This window comes from Octodon degus, unplaced genomic scaffold, assembly GCF_000260255.1.
Source record: "Octodon degus isolate 3935 unplaced genomic scaffold, OctDeg1.0 scaffold00128, whole genome shotgun sequence".
NCBI lineage: Eukaryota > Metazoa > Chordata > Mammalia > Rodentia > Octodontidae > Octodon > Octodon degus.
In genome coordinates, this window is record NW_004524704.1 from 1,446,368 (window position 1) to 1,466,520 (window position 20,153).

Genomic DNA, 20,153 nt, shown 5'->3' on the forward strand with positions numbered 1-20,153 from the left:
TTTTTTTTTTGCAGCACTGGGGATCAAACTCAGGACCTTGCCCTTTCCAGGCAGGTGCTTTGCCACTGAGCTGTCTCCTTGGCTGAATACACTTTATTACGATTGTGACTCCATGCATTGAAATGGTTTCTGGGTACAAGGAGTCAGTGACCAGAGCCCCAAGCATATGCTCAGGCCTTTCCAGAGTGGCCAAGAGAGATGCACACATCAGACAGCAGTCAGTCTCTTTGGACAAAATGCTTTGCATCTGGATGTACAGTGTGCTTAGGCAGCCCTTGATTGGCACGGTCACTGTGCCACCCACAACCCTTCAGTGCGATGCTGCTGTGAGTTGAAACTGACCAGAGAGATGCGCAAGATACTAGGTCAGGTGGAAAATGCGAGCTTAGAAAGGACAGGAGATACAGTGAGAGGAACTGTTAGAATGGAACCATCCAAAGCAGTGCTTACAAATTACCTGGGATTTTTAAGCTGCTCTATTTTCCCCTGTGCATGTTCCACATTCCATGGTGAGCATGTAATATTTATAGAGCCTAAAGGTAATTGCCTTTCTATGTTAAAGACACTAATTCTGGGAGGCTCTCAGGCCTGACCTTGTGCTAGGTGGCTTTGCAGTGATTGTCCTGTCCTCCTTTTTGCAGATAAGAAGCATGCTCATTTCACATCTGTTGGGGGCCTGGCCTTAGCTCAGTTGTTTAAGTGGCTGCTTCCACAAAGCTGTCAGCCTCAGGTTGCTGTAGTTCGATCCCCACAACACTCCAGCCAGCCAAACCACCCCTGAGGGCATTCAGAGCAAAAAAAAAAAAAAAAAAAACCTTATTTCATTCCGCATCTGTCAATCCATCTACTTACATTCTGAGTACTTTTGGAGTTGGTCAAATTCCTCCGGAGTGAGAGAAACCCATCGTTCTTCGCTCATCTTTAGACTGGATGTGAGTGTCTCGAGCCCAGAGATAGAGTTTTATTCAGCAGGGTGAAGCTGAGGCCTGGCCCGGGGTCTGGATCATTGCAGGTAGGCAATGGATGTACCCTTCCAGAGACTTCTGGGGGACTCTGTGGCGTCTATGGCAGTGGTGTGCACGTCTCGGCAGCTGAGAGAAGACCTCTGCTGCTCCTCTAGGACACCCTCCTGCTGAGGTCAAGGCCAGTTCAGGATCCTGCTGTCCTAGGCAGAAGCAGAGAAGCCACTTCAAGTGAGAATACAAGAATACAAAGCAATCCCCAAATGCTCTCTGTGAAAAGATCTGCAGAGCGCATGGTTCAGTGGTTGTCAGGGCAGCTGTCTCTCTCCAGGGAGATCTGAAGAGGGCATGGAGGCCAGGCCAGCAAACTCCCATCTGTTGTCTGTCTGGGGATGGGAGCCTGAGGGGCACACTGCGGTCTGGCTCAATAGGGAGGCCACAAGCCTCAGCTCTGGGGAAGTTCAAAGGTCATGGTGAGCAGTGTTGTTAGGGACACAACAGGCATCCACTTGGATGCTGTCATGGTTTGGGAGTTTTGCAAGGGAACAATACAATACAGCACATGTTTTATAAGATTATTTTATAATGAATCACTCAAAGAATCATACCAAATGAGTGCAGGAAATCTGTGTACACATTAAAGACCAAAGAATCCAGCTGAAGGTCTGGATCCCACAGCAACATCCCACGAGTCCAGCCGAAAACCTAGAGCCCATAAAAATGCCCCCCATGAGTCCAACTGGAGGCCTATGACAATGTCTCATGCAGGCCCACTTTATGGATCTGTGTTGGGAAGGCCCAAAGGTCAGTGTTAGAAGCTAGAATGTTTATGCCAGTGGGAGGAAGGATCTGTGCTAGCAGGGATCTGCCCTGGAGCCAGAAAGCAATGCTCAAGGTGAGCACCAGAACTCCCCCGAAAAGTACCACAGCCATCCTCATTGACAGTGAGGTCCTCAGCTCACCTAATGAGGAGAAAAGCTGCATTCCCGTCAGGAAAGCCAACATGACAAGCTTCCCCAGGAAGCTGAGCTGTCCACCATCTTCCCCTCTGGAGCCAGGAAGCGATGCTCAAAGTAGGACCAGAGCTCCCCAAAAGTGAACCACAGCCATTCTCAGTGACAACAAGGTCTCAAGCTCCTCCTCTGATGAGAACAACCAAGTTCAGCTGGTGCTAGCACTGGGATCTGCTAGCACAGATCCTTCATCCCACCGACAAGGTCCTCCAGCAGAAGAGCCCAAGAGAACCAGCAGCTTCCAACAGCTCCAACAGCTTTTCCAAACAGCTTCCCCAACAGCCTCCACGAGCTCTTCTCCAGTTCTGCCTCGTATGCTGATGGCAACAACCCTCGGGCGGGCACCACGCTGGTTCAGTTCAGCTGGGTATAACAAGCTGAGCGCCGCTGGCATCCACCACAGCTGCCTCACGAGCCACTGTGGGAGCAGCAGCCGGTGTGACGTGGCTTGCAAGAGGAGCCACTCTACAGATTTCACCACACCATCGAAGCTGCCTTCTTCCCTCTGCTATGTCCCTTGGGAAATTCAAATACCACTACGACTGGCTGACACCTAGTGGCGGGAGCAATTCTGCAGCCTGACAGATCCACAAAGAGTTAGAAGAAGTTGAAGCCGAGAGGAGAAGGTACTCACAAAATCACTGATCATCCTTTCCTTCGATCCTCTCCTAGTACTATGAATTTCATTAAATTGACTTGTAGGTTATTAAATTTATGTAGTGGGCCACGATCAGTATCAAAAAAACAAAAACATGCAATAGAATGGGGTAGAATGGAATGGAGCTGCATCTCTGGTAGCAAGAGTGGGCCCTGTTCCATTTTACAGTCCTGTTACTTATGCATGTATGAGCATGCTCGTCAGAATGGGGAAGACACTTATTCTGGTTGATGTCTTAAAAAGGTTGGAAACCATCAATGTAGAAGGAGGGGAAATGGAGAATCAGATGACATGCAGGCTTCAGTGTCACTAAAAGCCAAGCCCAGTTTGAAGGAAATGGAATCCATCCTTGGGACCAACTCTAAGAGAAATCTGGGGAACCTGGAGCAATGCTGGCCGGATGTGCTGTGGGGAGGCCAAGGTGCAGGGCTCTCTGGGCCAGTGTGCAGATGTGGACGGTGAGGGTGGAGCTAGAGCTGAGGGAAGATGCTGGAAGGGGAGCGAATCCAGCCCTTAAGGAGGGACCAGAGAAGGGAGTGCAGGACAGGGAGAGGCCTGCCCCTCAGGAGCACGCAGGTACTCAGTTCTCTCCTTTACAAAGGCCTTTTTTCACTTCACTAGCAGACTGGATTCTGCTCTTTTGTACCCACAGAGCTACACTCCCAGCCTTTTAAAATTTTATTTTGAGTCAGAGTCTCACAAAGTTGCCCAGGCTGAGCTCAAAGTTACAATCTTCCTCTCTAAGCCTCTGGAGTCGCTGGGATTATAGATACCTGGCAGTGGGACATCCACACTGGCTCCAAGTCCCACAGGCACCTTTCTGCCCTTCCTTAGTTTGTTTGCAAGCCATTGTCTGTAGCCTTTAGCCTGGCAGGAAACTCCCACCTCACACCTTGCTTGTCTTTCCGAGTGTTGCTGTCTTTGTCTCCTCCAGCCTCTTCATGCCTTCTCTTGGTGTTTCCAACACTTGTCCTCAGTCCTGTCCTTACTCTGTCACTGTCCCCAAGGGATCCCAGGTACCTCCACTGCTTCTGCGGCCCTCCAGCCCTGGGCACTCTCTCTGATCTGGATCACAATGTGTGCATCTCCAGATCCTCCATCACGCTCTGAGGAATTCTCCCATCTACTGCAACTGTGCCATTGTCCCAAACTACAGCCCCTTGCCACTTCTCAGTGCCCTGGCCTGCAGCTCCTTTACCCTCCTGTCATTCTCCTGAGAGGAGCCAACATTCAGGCCAAAGGCTCCGCCTCCTCCCCTAGCCCTCCTGCCAGCCCGGAGCTCCAGCTCAGCAGTGGGGCTGTTCACTGTGTCTGTCCTCTGTCCTCACCACCACGTAGCCCTGTCCTTAACTCAGACAGCTGCCTGGTCTTTGACGACAACCTCCCACTGGTCTGTCTGCCTTTGTTTTTTGTTTTTTTTTTCTCTCTTCCACTTGGTCTTCTCTGTAAACTGCCAACCAGATCACATCTCCCCAAGAGACAGAATTCTTCTGTGCTCTCTATTGCTTAAGAATGAGATGAAATCTTCTTTTCACAATACGCTCTTTATGCTTTGGTGCCTGATTGTCAATTCAGTCCAAATGCAAAGGATGCTGGTCAGAAACATCTCTTCTCACACCATGGAATGTAACGTTACAACTGCTATTACCACTGCTGCTGTCACTTACTGAACTCATCTTATGCTGGTCCGTAAGCTTTATACACAGTATCTGATTTAATCTTCACAACCACACGTGCAGTAAGTACACTCACGCACTGCACAATGGCATTTTGGCCAACAACAGACTGCACATGCCACAGTGGCTCCATAAGGTCACCATGAAGCTGGAGCATTCCTGTGGCCCTGTGACGGTCTGGCTACCACAATGCCACGCCTTACCAATGACTCACGTGTTTGTGGTAACGCTTGTGTGGACAAAGTTACTATACCGCCAGTCTCATAAAAGAACACATAGCCAATCAGACAGAGAGATACTGCTTGGTAATAATAATTAGCAGTTACGTTCCTGGTTCATGTACTTACTATACTATATTTTAATCATTATTTTAGAGTATTCTATTTACAAAAACCTTAATGTGAAGCAGTGGGCCGTGCCGAGCCAACAGCTGCTGCGTACACCCCGCGTTTACCACAGCCGGTGGCTGTATAAGAGGCCACGCAAGCAACTCACCTTAAGATCTGGATTGTGTGAGCACATTGCGTGATGCCCCAGAATGACAAAACCGCCTGACGCTGTAGCTCTCAAGATGCAGCTCATCCCTGAAGGATGCCTGTTGGTGGTGGCGTCTCTATTTTGTTGGCGAGAAAGGGTAAGGCTAGGTACTCAGCAAGTACGGTGAGGGGAAAGGAATCGTCGGCAGTTTTGCTTAAGAATGCTTTTATGGCGTAATCGTTCTGCACACCTTCATCAGGCACAGAGCTTGAAGAGGCCCCAGGGACATACTGCATCACAGAACAACGCTAAACTCAAACCAGAAGTCAGATCATTCGAATAGGGTTCTGCCTCTTACTGGATATCTGACCCTAGGCTTACTTTTTATATCTTGAACTTCTTTTTCCCCTTTCTATAAATGAAGATACCTGTGAAAAAGTTCACTGGGTTAGTACTGGAAGTGAGTTAATATTTGCAAAAAGCCAAAAGCCTAACTCCCCTCCTGCCGCAGCGCCTGTCACAATACATAATTGTTGCTCTTAGCACCAGAGCATAATCGTCTTCCAGCAGCTGAGAGGAAGGGCCGCAGTGCATCGCGGATTTGCCAGCCTGAGACTATCCTGCTCCAGACAGCTGGAATTTTGCAATTACTCACTGAACTCATCCACTAGGTTTAGCACCCACTGATGATTCTCGCCTGCATTAATAACTATTGTGACAGTGATTTTTCTACTTCCATCATTCTTTTTATATTTTCTAGTTGGGAGCCTATTATAAAAATGAGTTATCCTTTTGAATGTCAGCATATATAAAAATTTATTTATGTCAGTACATATATATGTGATAAGTATTATGCATACTACAAAATATAAGAAACATTCATCAAAATAAATTACATATAAATGATAAATTTTTATACAAATAATAAATATGATAAAATATGGTGAGTGGTTAAGTTGAAAAAATTCTCCCTTACTTCAAACCCACTTATTTCATGTGCTTCATAATGTGTCTTTTATTGTAATAAGTTTTAAAAAATTTAAATATTGTACCCCTTGTAAATATATATTATGTTAACATATAATATATTTAACTGTATTGATGGATTCTTATTTTATTCAGTAGGTTGTAATCCTTGTTATTTGTATTTGTTTAGGTTCTCAGATTGTCTCCCAAGTAGATTTTTTTTTTAACAGTATTGGGCAGTGGTGATAAACCCAGGGCATACATGCCACAATGAGATATTTGTACCACTGAAAACACTCAAGGTTTGCCATCATCGGCATAGGGGATTGAACCCAGGGCCTTTGCACTGAGCTACAGTTTCAGCCTTCTTGAAATTTTTACTATAAGACAAGGTCTTGTTCGGTCACTAGTTGTCCAGACTGGGCTTGAAACCTTGAAATCCTGTCTTAGCCTTCTAGAATGTGGTTTTTGATCCCTGCATTCTTTGAGCGCATCTTTAATTTCTGAGACTATAAATGTTTGACATTCATTGTTTAGGTTCTTTTTTGTTTATGTGCTGGGAATCAAACTCACGACCCAGCACTTTCCAGGCAGGTGCTGTACCACTGAGCTGCATCCCTGGCCACTACATTCATCATATACTTTGTCTATCTTGAACTTAACCTTTTTTTTCCATTGAGTCTTGGCTCCCTTCAGTAGAGAATACCATTGGAAACCAAGGTTTGGAGATTAGGCCTGCTTACTTACTGGAGTTTGTCATTTCTTCTAGGACTTATCAAGGACAGAGCTAGAAAATATGCATACACATATTCGCTGGTTGGCTATCTATCTATCTATCTATCTATCTATCTATCTATCTATCTATCATCTATCTCTATCTGGAACCAGCTCCAGTCCAACAACAATGGCCATTTTCTACTCCCTTTGTTCTGTATTTTAAAACTCTCTTCTCCAACAAACTTTGTGTCCATCATCAGAGTACACTTTTCTGTTTACCCCTGAAATACACAGAAAGCAATTACAGAATTGCTAGCTCACCTCTGCGAAAAACCTCATTCGCAGTTTGTTTCCAGCCCCTTCGCTTCCAGCCAACAGCTTCCCTTCTGAGTTCTGTTTTCCAAAGATGCTCCTGTCAGCTCTCCGCTACTCCCATTGCTTTCTGCCTTTCAATTGAGGGCATTTTCAAAAAGTTTTTTTTAGTATGGATGCAGAAGTCAGAACTATAGAAAAAAAGAAACATTGCTTCTCCCATTCCTCTTGCTATGTTCTCATCCTTCTCCTCCTCTTACTCCCACCTGCCCTGGAAAGATTCCAGTTTGTCCTTCCTGGGCTTGTTTTTGCAAAGGAAATGGGTATGTGGATGTCTTGTTTTCCCTTCCCCTCCTTCCCACACAAAAGACAGCACATTACAGGTTGTCGTTTATGTATGGTTTTCTCGCTTAACAATGTATGCTATCATTTTTGTCATCGAGACCTCCTTCATTAAGGACCAAATGGGACTCCTGAGCCACTGCTGAAAACCCTGGGAGGCCTCTGCTGGCTTCCAGGACAAAGGGCCAGCGCCTTAGGCAGATCACAGAGGCCCTTTACCCCTGGCAATGGCTTTCCCATCCTCATCCCAGTAGCCCTTTGCTCTGCACACTCCACATCCAGCCCAACTGAACTTCTATCTACTTCTGGCACTAGCAAAGTGCTGGGAACATAGTAGGACTGCATAAAAAGGAGTTGGTGGAGTAATCAATGGGCCATGTGTCTAGTTTGCCTGGAATGTCCCTCACTACATCTCATCATAGACCACTATGCCATGTGCTATGGTTTGTGTCTAGGTGTCCCCCCAAAGCCTCATGCAGTCATGGGGTGGCTTCTGGAGTTTGTGAATGATTATTGTGGGTGTGGATGCTGCACCTGCCCTGGAGCAGGCAATTTGCATTTCAATGTAGGAGGGAAGAGAAGCCAGCTCCTTGAACAGCTGCTACTCCCTTGGCTCTCTGCTCTTTGCCTCTTCCATGAAAGGTTGTTCTCTGCTATGTGCCGCTCTGCCTTGGACCCAGCTGAACATGGACTGAAACCTCCAGTAATGGTGATTTAAATAAACCTTTCCTTCCTTCATTTTGAGTGCCAGGTATTTGTCCTAGCAACGAGAGAAGACTAAGACACCACGTCTGGGACCAGATGCAAAGTTCCCCTAGCTGTCTCAGCTGGGTCCCTTGAAACTCTATGTTTGTACTGTGGTAGTTGAGGGTCTGTGTGGGCGAAAGACGCCCAACTAGCTCCTTAGCACCCAAGCCAGAAGAGCAGCGGTGCAGCGGTGCACAGAGTACGTCAGGGCTGAAGCAGGCACAGAGGCCAGGGACTTCCGGACAGAGCCACGCCCGGCTGAGGAGGGCGCCACGGAGAAGAAGGCGTGGGCGTGCGCTGCAGTAACCCTGCGCACTTTCCCCTCAGGATCAGGGTTCCAACCTTGCGCAGTGTGCAGCCTCAGGGTGGATGGAGCCGCATCGTGTTTTCTCCCCTAGGAAGCATTCTGGGCCTGAAGTACAGCATGACGCTCCAGGAGGCTCCCGAGGGGCGGCCCACGTCCGCCTTCCTGCCCTTGGATGGAGATGATAGCTCACAGCAGAAGGGCTGCTCCGGCGCCCGTCAGCCGGCTTCCCCCTTCCAGCGCCAGCCCAATCACGCTCCTGTCAGAGGTTTTTTTCAGTATAAACAATCTCCTTATCACCACCCCAAGCATCTTTCCTGACAGAACACAATTTAATGGAGCCTTCTAAATAAAACTCAGATTGGATATTGTCTGCCTGGGATGGGAGAAGAGCATTTTATGTCACTAAAGCTGTGCCACTCTGAGCAGTTTCTTTAGCTCCGTGGGCCTCAGTTTCCTTGTCTATAAAACGCGGGGGTGGAAATAATGGTTTCTAACACATTTTCCAGCTCTGCAATTTGGTACACTGGATCAAACTCTATTTGTTCAGTACAGATGTCAGCGCGGAAATCACAAGTCAGGAGGAGACGGCAAATTCAATGGATATTGAATTGCACCCCGGGTCTCTATTCACTTAATGAATCAGCCGTACCCAATTACCCAGGAACAAACACCTCTTCATCTCCTCTCTGCTCCTCTAAAACATTTATTCATGAGTATGACATCACACTGGGGGAGCTTATTTATATGCATCTGAAGATTTATAACAAAAGCCACAATGAGTCCGTTTTTACAAGTAAAGAATGACTAGAAGTTAGAAAAAAAGACAGGAGCCCTCTCTCACCCCAGGCTTGAGACAAATCACAGCCCGACAACTGCCCCACTGCTAGCTTTTGTTCCTGCTTTTCCGTTTTCAGCGCTGTGACTTTGATATTGGCCTTTGGAGTTGAGTTTAGGTATTACCTATTCTAAGAACTTCCCTTATATGGTCCAGCCTGGGCTTTACAATGGCCTTTTGGGCTTTTCCTCATTATGACACTTACCATCCAGTGTGGACTTGCCAACTTCCTTCCCACAACACCCTGGACTCGTTTAGTTGAAGAAACAGAAGCCTGACCCCTTCACAGCTCTGGTTACTGCAAGATCTCTAAGGGTTTATTTCTTGACCACTAGAAAAGTGGTTCCCAACCTGTTTTGACTAAGATCATCTGCAAAGAACAAAAGATCCTGTCATAATTTTTTGCAGCTCTTTGTAGAGAAAGAATAGGGTGGCATTAAAGAATTGATAAAGAGAAAAAGACACAAGGTGAATGAAACTGTTGATATATATGAACTGCTGGCTTTATAGTCTATGAGGGTTATAAACTATAACCCACAAGCTTATAGCCAAAATGCTTCATTTTATTATGCTTAACCTAATAGTGTGTTGCAAGTTCTTAAGTTCATCAAAGAATTGTCTCAATGTATTATACTTGGACCATACACAATACCTTTCTGGTCTCTCCTGCTCAGGCTACACCTGTGACTTCCTTAACTGCAATGATTTGGTAAAGCTGTTGTATCAGTGTGCGGTGAAGGTGTTGTATCAGCGTCAGGCCTGAACTTGAGAATGCCCGGCAGCTTCCATTTATCTCTTCTTGGGACCACTGAACCACCTTGTTAGAAGTTGAGGGGCTTCTGACACGGAGACCACAGCAATGTCATGCAGAAAAGAACTGAGCAAACCAGATGACAATGCGATGATGCAAAGCCCTAGATAAAGGCCCCCAGCCAAGCCATTCAACCAGTACCTCGTCATGGAAGCCATCCTCGCTCAGGAGCTAGGCACACAGGACAGGAGGCCATCTTGGATTTTACAGCTTGGTGACCTTGGGGCGGAGTAGGGATGACCTCCCCCTGGGAAGCCTTAGCTGGTTTTCCAGTGCATGCGGTCATGCAAAATAATGAACAGAATGCTTACCAGCTAAGTGTTAGAGTAATTAGTTATGCAATCAAACATAACCAAAACAAATGTATGAGTTCTTTTGGGTGAACAACAGGATATGCACGATTCATGCTTGAACTGTAACGTGTTTGTATCTTAAAAATCTAGTAATTGGAAAATTCTAGGCTAAAAATACTTTTGATGCAAATATGCATCATGGCATGTTGTAGGGTTAACCAAATATCCCCACAGACTAATATGATAATGAGGAAGTCAAATGGAGCATAATTTCTAATTAAGAAGCGAGCGTAGAAGTAGCTGGAAACCACAACCGGTTCAACACAAGACTCAGACGGCAGTGATCACAGCTCAGCCTTCCCCCAGGTCACGGGATTTTAACCATCTGCTCAAGTGCGGGGGCAGCAGTTCTGAGCATTCCGAGTCAGACTGACTTCACAAATAACTGATTTAGAGCCCCCTGGGGACTAGGTAATGAGCTAATTTGAGTTTATGAATAGAAAGGATGAGTAATACCTAATGCTTCACTTAGTAGATTACCAGCACGTTACCCTTAAACACAAAAATGAAAGTGATAGAACGAAGGTGCTGTCCTCGGGATGCACACAGGACTCTCACACGAGCCCCCCACTAACAGCCTTAGTGAGAATGTGAAAAGTTCTGTGTGGGGGGAATTGTGAAAATGTCAGGGTCAGTCAAGCAGGGCGGGGGGCTGGGGGCACCCAGCAGAGGCTCCTGGGAAAGATGAGTCTCACTGCCTTAGGAGGCTGCGTTTGCCACATGCAGAGCACGCTTACAGTCCAGGGGCTGGAGGATGGGCCATTAACTCATTCATCTGGTCAGCTGCTCAACAAGTCATTGTAATAACCAGCAGTAATAACAGCAACCTCATTTATAGACCAGAATGCATTTGGTGCATTACTCTTCCACCTCTAATGGTCATCCATCCCTGTGAGGAGAGTATTTTATGCCCATTTCATCACTTCAGAGACCGGCAGAGGGATCTTCCCATGTTCTCTCACTGATAAAGGCCAGGGTGGGTATGCGAATCCAAGTCTGTTCAGTCTCAAGGCCTGTGGTCAGTCTTTTGCTTAGATACCTCTGGATGAGTAGGTAGCAAGCGCCTCAGGCCCTGGCCCTGTGCTACATGCAGATGCAGTTGGAGTGAGGATTGGCTTTCTTCACCTGCATCCTCTAGCCAGCCAGAAACGAGAAGCTGGGGACAAACCCCCAGCATGTTCCTAAAAAGTCTGTATGAATTGAGAGGGGGAATGATTTTAACCATGAACACAGAATGGCACAGAATGCAAGACACGCAGGCTAGTTGGAGGCAAGACGTGAGACTTCAGCAAAGCCTTGCTCCTATCTGGGGCTGCAGGTGTGTGAAACCTGGACGAGCACTCACTCAGCTTTGCCACTAGGGACGCTACAGCAAAAATGTTACAGAAGAAGGTTGTAGCTGCAAGAAGATCTGGGACTGGACCTCAGAGCTGAGAAACTTCTGGGAGAGGATGGTGACTGGAGGCTTCCTTTGAGGTCACCTACTTAGATTCATCCCCTGGTATCAGGGCTACTTTTTAAAAAAATTTTATGTATTTGGCACAGGGTCTCACTGTGCAGCTTGGACTCGGAGTGATCATCCTGTTTTCAGCCTCTCTAGTGCTAGGATTATAGGCGTGTGCCACCACGCCTGGACTCAGTAGCTGGTTCAGCATGCCCAGGGGTGGGGATTGAACCCTGATTCCCGTGCTTGCCAAAGCAGGCACTTAGTCTGCTGAGCTATCTCGCTGGCCCATCAGGGATGCTTTCATCCAAAGTATCAAGCACAAATCGGGCCTTGGAATTAGAATCCGAATTCAAATCTTGGCTCCACTACATACAATGGTGTGCTAGGAAACAAGTCATTTCACCTCTAAATGGCCATAACAATATTAGCACACACTCTGCAAGGCTGCTTATGAGGATAATTTGCAGAATGCTTGTGAGAGTCACAAGCAAGTAAACCTTTCCATCAGTGGCACCTACAGCACGGTCCCTGTGGCTGCAGTGGCAGTGGCCTCTGGAAACGTGTCAGAAAGGGCAATTCTCGGAACCTGCCCAAACCTAGAGAAACCAGCACGGCCCAACAGCATGCCAGAGTTTTGTAACCACAGCTTTCTGCTAGTGTAAAGGAGGGATTTGGAGTAACTGGAGCTAGGCCTTCTCAGTCAGGGCCCCTAAGCCAACAGATCCTGCATCTCTCATCTCAGCCTCATGGTCCCGAGGCTGGCAAACATTCCGGGGAAGCCAGGGCCCTAAGACTGCCAGAAACCTGTCATGCCACTGTGCTCCTAAAATTCTCATGCTATGACTTAGATTCCCGGTAGAATTTTCCTTTCCTTCCAATCCAAATCTGTTTTTCATATTCTTGCTGTGACGTTTTATGTCAGATACGGCATCCAGGCAGGGCGCAAAGCAGGTAATGACTTTCTTACTATAAAGAGAGTGGACAAAAGCCAGAAGCAAACAAACCAAAAACCCAAGAGGGTAAGAAAATAATAGCTTCATTAAAGCTGGGAGCACCTCCCGGCAGCAGAAAGAAAACTATCAAAGAAGGACACCACGAAGTCCTGGTCCTCAAGTGCACGTGTTGAGGTTGGGCACGTGCAGAAACAGGTAGCACTGTAAGAGTATCAGGTAGTGGTGTGCCGGGAGGTGTGTGTGTATGTGTGCTTGTGTGTTAGCCACAATCACAACAAAACTACACCAGAGAGTGACCATTCCGGTTTGGGACAGCACGTGAAGCAGCACCGAGTTCTGCAGACCAGGAGGAACTTGTGGCTGGCTGGCGCAGCACCGCGCTCTGTGACATGATTCTCTTGCATTGTGCCTCCCCTCCCGCTTCCCTGCCACTTCCTGTTCTGTAATCTCCTTTCCCTTTCTTCCTTCATTTTCTGTTTCTCATAATGAACAGAAACAACAACTCTAATTTATTGAAGGCCTGCTGGGTCTACATTCATATAATCCTCAAAATGATCTTTCCAGGTGAATATGGCAACATGGACATCGAAGGTCAGACTCTCTGAAGACAACTGGGCCATCAGCCACTCCTCTATCTGCCCCAAGAGGAAGCTCATATTCACCCAGCATCTCTGCCTGTTCTCACCTAGATAGGTTATCAGTACCACACCTACACTTCAAACCGCCTTTCTGGCTCATTCCAGAGCGATAAGATTTAGTTCACAGAAAGCTCTGGGTAGTCAAATACATCTTCTCCCACCAACTCCACAGACCAGTAATGTTCTAATGGACAACCACATAACAAAGGTTCAGCACCCAGGATAACAGCGCCTGGGGCACTGATGTTTCCCTCCCACTTTGGCCTTGATCCCTGGCTAGCCACCCACTCCTCCAGGTCAGAGGTGTCTAGAACCTATTTTGGGAGAAAAAAAATCACCTCAATAATAGCTAGCTTTTGTGATGTGCCACACCCATCCTGAAAAACTGGTATGAATTCTTGTATCTGGTTGACTTGACATAACTACGTATGAGGTAGACATTTGGGTTATGCCCATCTTAAAGATGAGGAAGCTGAGGCAGTGAGGTTAGCTCCATTTTCCTAGGTCATGTAGTTATTAGCTGATGAACCTAGGATTCCGATCTGGGTGACCATCTCTAGAGATTGTTTCCTGTTATGCCGCATGATCACACCACATGACACTGCAAGGGGCACTGACATCACACCTGCAGCACTTGGAAGAAGATGCTCACCAGGAAAATACAAGCATATTCATAACAATTTTAAATAGTGTGAACTGGATAAAGTGCGCGCGCGCACACACACACACACACACACACACACACACTCCAAGACAGTTCACAAGTCTTCTATAAGAAACCACAGCTTTGTGAAACTTGAATATTAGGAAGGGAAAACAAATATTCTTTCCAAACAAACCAGAGGAGATGTGGTGGTGGGGCCTGGAGTGCTCAGTTCTGATACTTAGGAGCTAAGTGGCTTGGAGCTGCGACCCCCACTATCTGGGCTCCAGGCTCCTCACTTGACAATTGTGGTGACAGGAGTAAGTGCCGTGCATGGTCTCCCCTAACAGCAATTCCATTTCTCTTCAGCAACGTTAGACAGCAGCTCTTTGCTCCTGACCTGTAACCTCTGGTGCCATCATGTTACATTGGGGAATGCTGTTTGCTTTTATGACCATCAAAACACATTTCATTAGACAGAGATAACAGTAAGACACCACTATCACCTATCAGACTGTCAACAATTTAAAAATAATTGATACCAAGGCAAGAAAACAAGGAAATAAACACTGCAAGGCTGCTGGCCAAAATAGTGCAATGCAACAATGAATCCAAAATTTACATGTCCATGAAATATTCCATTATAAGTTAATTCAAAGAAAATAACTATGGGCAATAATTATGTCCCTGCTCCTGCAATTCCTGCTGCTGATTCTACAAGCTCTCAACGCCAAAGCTATCTGTGACAACACTGTTTATAATAGCAAAACATCAAGCAATTAAAGGGCATATAGTACGAGTTTCTTAAGTATGTTTTGTAATGTGCACCCAAATGTAATATTCAAAAATCACTAAAATATACAATTTGATAATTATTCAAGTTTATAGAGAAATGATTTATTTACATGGTTTAAAAATCAACACTCAAAAGTTAGTTAAAGTATACTATAGGCATTGCAGTGGGTGGTGAAATGCTCCACTGGGCCCCTCTCTGGAGAGTGTCCGTTCCCTTCCTGCTGAGGTTCAGCTGGCAGTCACTGACTTAGCTGATGGGCACAGTCTTGCACCAGCCCTGCCCCGATTGGTCGGAACAGCCCACATCCAATCACTGCCCAGTACCCAGGTATGACATGAGAAGCCTTCACCACTTCCTCCTAGCTGGGAACAAGCGCACAGGATGGTCTAGTTACTTTATTGTGGTTCAGATGCAGTCCCCAAGATGTGTAAAGGAAAGGAGGAGTGGTCTTTTTGGGCTCAGTTGGTAGAGGCTGCAGCCATAGTAGGCTGGTTGTTCTAAGGCAGGATGGCATGGCAGAAAACGTGGGGCAGAGAAGAAGCAGCTCATGGTGCAGGGCTGGGAAGGAGGAGAGAGATAGAAGGAGGGAAGAAATAACCTTCCAGGCCAGTGGGTCACCTCCAACACCACATTTAGCTGTAAATTTATCAGTGGACCAATCCATCACTGGGCACCACATCCCATGATTCAGTCACTTCCCCCAAAACCCCACTCATGAGCCCGTGAAGCTTTAGGAGGACACCCAGACATAAACCTGAGCAGGGGCCACCTCAGTCTGAGATCTCTCTTTGCCAGGTTCTTCTGACCCTTCTTTTTGCAGGTATGATCCTGAGAGAAATCCTTCATAAAACCAGCAACACTGCTGTCTGGCTGTCTCCCTCTCAGGGTGGGGACACCAGGAGAGCTCACCTGTAGCAATATGCAAATTCAGAAAGAGCCCTACCCAGTCTTAAGTAACTTCTTGTTTATAAGAAAATGAAAACTTGGAAGTGTTACACTGATTTAATAGATGTGCAACTCGCTGTGGCAATGCTTAACCACTTGAGGCCTTATATGAATTTCTTAGACTATAAAGCAGGTGACAAATGATAAACTGACCCTCAATCTCAAGAAACTAAGAAAAGTAATACAAGGCTGGGGAGATGGTTCAGTGGAATAAGCGCTTCCCTGGCAAGGGCAAGATCCTGAGTTCAAACCCCGGTACCAAGAAACAAAAACAAAACACAAAAAAATGTTTGGGGCCAGGGAGATGGCTCAGTAGAATAAGTGCTTCCCTGGCAAGCACAAGGGTCTGAGTTCAATCTGTGGTTCCGAAAAAACAACAACAACAACAACAACAACAAAAAAAAAACCCCACCATTAAAGTCCAAAGAGGCAGTAGTAAAGTCAGAAATGAATGAACTAGTTAATATAAAGAAAGACAATAATTGAACAGGTAGTAAGTAAAACCAAAAGCATTTAGTTGTTGGTATTGCTTAGAAAACCAATGAAACAAGTCATTCTATTTTTCTATTTGCAGGATGAGAGAGAGAGAGAGAGAGAGAGAGAGAGAGAGAGAGAGAGAGAGAGAGAGATACAGAGATACAGAGAGACAAAGAGACAGGGACAGAGAGACAGAGACCACTTGAGGCCCTTGAAGTAAAGGATGCTTGGTTTATATTAACTAGTGCATTCATTTCTGACCTTACTTCAAGGAAGAGGAGGACAAAGAGATTGAGGAAGCAGTAGCATCATTATTGGAAAGGGGACAGAAGGGGCTGGGCAGGTAGCTCAGCAGTCCAAGTGCCCGCCTGGCAAGTGCAAGGACACCCTGCCGGCCATGCAGACCAAGCGTGGTGGCTCACGCCTGTGACCCCAGTGCTGAGGAGGCTGAGAAAGGAGGATCACTATGAGTCCGAGCTGCAGAGCTCTTGTGTAAAATAAATAAATAAATAAATAAATAAATAAATATTTACAAAAATAAACATGAAAGAAATGAGACAGAAACCTTAATTATAAAATTATCAGAAGGAAAAGATTAACAAGAGAGGTTATTAAATTGCGATGGAATGTTACATTCAACATTTTTTTCAGGTTTGAAAACCTAGATAAAATGGGAAAAAATTTGAGAAAATATAAAAAAGATAAAAAATGACACTAGAAGAATAGAAGTCTAGTCTGCAGTTGAGTCAATATTCTGAATTCTACTTGACCCATCGCCCTGGTCCAGACAGTATTACAGGCAAGTTCTAACTATTATCAAGTAACAGGCAGTTCTCCTCTTATGAAAACTTGAACAAATGTTCATCTATTTTATGAGGCCAGATTTCCTGGTTGCAAAAACACAATAAGGAGTGCACAAAGATAAACAGCTTAAAGACCAATCTCACCTAAATTAAATAAAACCCCATAAAAAGTAATAAAGCCCAGTACAGAAGTAAAAGAACAATATGTAGATTTCATTTCAAAAAGCCAAGATGAGTTACCATTTCCAAACCTGTCAACGCACTCTCTTAACACAATAAAATTGAAAAATGCACATGACTACCTCAATATGTTCTGAAAAATTTAATAAAATTCAACATGCAAACATGATGGAAAACAACTACTCCAAGGACATTAGAATGTAAACAAAGCTCCCTTTACTTCATTATGGCTGTACACCAAACAACACACCGCGAACTTCATATTTAAGTAGCAAGATGTTAGAAGCAGCTCTATTAAAATCTTGATTTTACAAAAGGATATGTCGTGGGCTGTACTATCCTAGTTTATGAGAGGTCCCTGCAGTGCAAGTGGACAAGAAAGGAGATGTCCAAAAGTTGGAATGGAAAAGATGCAACTGTCAGAATTTTTTATGACATCTGACTACATAACAACAACAACAACAACAACAACAACAACAACAACAACAAAACCCATAAGAATCAAGTGAGTATAAATGATCAAGTGATATCAGGGAAAATGACTTATAAAGCTACTATTAAATATTAACAGCTTTCTTTTACACTAGAAGTAGTCAATCAGGGAATACAGCCTATCAGAGCAATATCTACTTCAAAATGTTAATGAAAGGTAGAGCAGGCCCTAAAATAAATCAAACAAGCCAAGTGTCCCACTTTTGTAGATTAACCTATGGAAGTTTATACAGGAATGTAAAGCTTATCTGCATACATGGAGAAATATTCACAGAGAGGAAGCCTCACTTTAGTTCTGATGCTAATAACTGTGTGATCCTTGGGCACTTTAAAAATTTTACTCTAAGCCCCGCTTCTTCATGCGAAGTTAGAATGGAGGCAGGGTATGGTGGCACACGCCTGTGATCTCAGCACTTGGGAGGCTACGACAGGCAAATCACCAGGAGTTCAAGGTCAACCTGGGTACACAGTGAGTTCAAGGCCAGCCTGAACTACATAGCAAGACCCTACCCCCCAAACAAAACAAAAACAAAACGGGAGTCTCCTTTATAGAGTTATTTGGTGGCTATTAGAATTAGTAAAACACATTGAAAACATCCTCAAAATTGTATGCAACGGTATGAACCTCTGTATTAACTGTAAAAGAGAAGCATGAAAGGATGCACATGACATGTAACACCTATCTCTAAGGAATATGTAGAGGTTAGAGTTTTAGAGTTTGAAGTTCCATTATCTGTAACTTTAAAATTCTTTTTTTTTTTTTTTTTGCGGAACCTGGGATTGAACTCAGGCCCTTACGCTTGCCAGGGAAGCACTTCTTCCACTGAGCCATCTCCCCGGCCCTAAAATTCCTTTTAAGAAAGGAAGTATGAGGGACCTGGGTTTGATCCCTGGCATCGCATGCTGTGCCAGCCCTAAAACTCTGGGAATACCATGTAGAGAGACCTTATGCCAAATAAATAAAGAAACAGAAAGAGTTAAAAAATATCTTTTAAAAAAGAAAGGAATTATGCTAATATATTACATACAATTTTTAAAAATTTAAAAGAAATCTTTCATCCCTAAACACCTTGGTCAGCTTCTATTTTTTTCTGGCACAACCAGATGGATTTTCCTGAAATTTGCTTATATTGATTAGACACTGAGCTCTATGGAATCTTTATTTAAAGGCAACCTCCGAGCAGTTACAGGGCAGAGCACAAATCTCTGAGCACTACATACGAACATGTGTTTGGCATGTGAGCTTAGGGTATGAAAAGCGCACAGCACCTCTTTTACTCTTACGAATATTGTTTGTGTACATGTGAATTTTAGGGTTTATGTTCTATGCATGAACACACATCATAATAAATGAATTACCTGTGTCTACAGATCTCCTCCATCACCGCTGATATTTTATACATCATAAAGGATCTTCCCTAACTCAAAATACTATCCTATTTTCTACTGATCCTATCCTTTCCCATAAAGTTTGCTTAAAATAATATACTCAAGAGGCAATTATGCTTGTCCATTCACCAGGCTCTTAGTGTGTGTATGTTACCCTCCTTCAGGCTTTTGGAGATGTGTGGGATGGATTAGGATTGAGTGCAGCCTCCAGTGAGCTGGTAACCTGCAAAGGACGCCTCAGCGCTTCTGTAAACGCTGTAGCACTAGGCTGTGTGTCCGAAGGGCTGCGGGGTTCAGAGAAAGGAAAGCTCAGCATGCACTGATGTGGGTGTTATTGATGGAAAAGAAAAGCACAGAGGACTCGCCAGTACTGACTATATCTTGCAAGCTTGCACTGGACAGGAACTGCTAAAACAAACTAAACCGGTTTGATTTTTCAAAGGATATTTTCATGCCATAAGAGTGTTGCAGGGGCTGGGGATTTGGCTCAGCAGGAGAAAGCTTGCCATCAAGGTGGAAGCCCTGAGTTTGTTCCCTGGCACCAAAACCAAAAATAAACCTCTCCTAAAAGACAGTTCAACCAAAACAAAACCACCATAAAATAAAAAAGACCAAAAAACAAATGAACAAACAAGGCAACTGCACACACAACCTTAAAAAAAAAAAAAAAAAAAAAGATTATTTGCTGCAGTCTTGACTTTGATAAAAATATGGCTAATGAATTCCTCACTCCAAACTAATTAGGAGTGTTCTTGTAGTTCCTCCAAATCTAATGAGCCCAGGTTACCCAGGCAGGGGTGTAGGTTGAGGTGGGCAGGATCCTGGGGGCCCTTTACACTGCAGCCTGAGATCTGAGATGCGTTACCTCCGCTGCTCCCTTGTATCACTGGTTTCTGTCATAGAAAGCAATGTGCCAACAGCCTCCTACACCCAGACATTTGTATCTGTCAGGAAAAGCAGGAAGGATCGTCCTTGGGTCCAGCAAACCTGAGCATCACATGACATTTCCAACATCTGTGGTCTTGGCCAGGTTACTTATTTTACTTAATCTCTTGAGATCATGTGTTCTCATTTGGAAAATGGGGTCGTAGTTATTACCTTACAAGTGGTGTTCTAGGACTAAAGAAATGAAAATCTTTTAGCACAGCACCTGGCCCATAGGGCTCAGGGGATTGTTAATCGTCTTCTCTTCTTTATTAGAGACAGGTCAAGAC

General features: G+C 45.0%; 1 protein-coding gene across 2 annotated transcripts in view; it reads right to left on the minus strand.

Moving 5' to 3' along the window:
* Positions 1-1,155, minus strand: part of Dgkg (diacylglycerol kinase gamma) — a 167,557-nt gene extending 166,402 nt beyond the window's left edge. For both annotated transcript variants that reach the window (XM_004640881.2, XM_004640879.2), the window contains exon 1: positions 853-1,155. In XM_004640881.2, coding sequence (XP_004640938.1) covers positions 853-919 — 67 coding nt within the window. In that variant the 5' untranslated portion in view covers positions 920-1,155. The remainder of the gene's footprint in view (positions 1-852) is intronic.
* Positions 1,156-20,153: the final 18,998 nt, after the last annotated feature.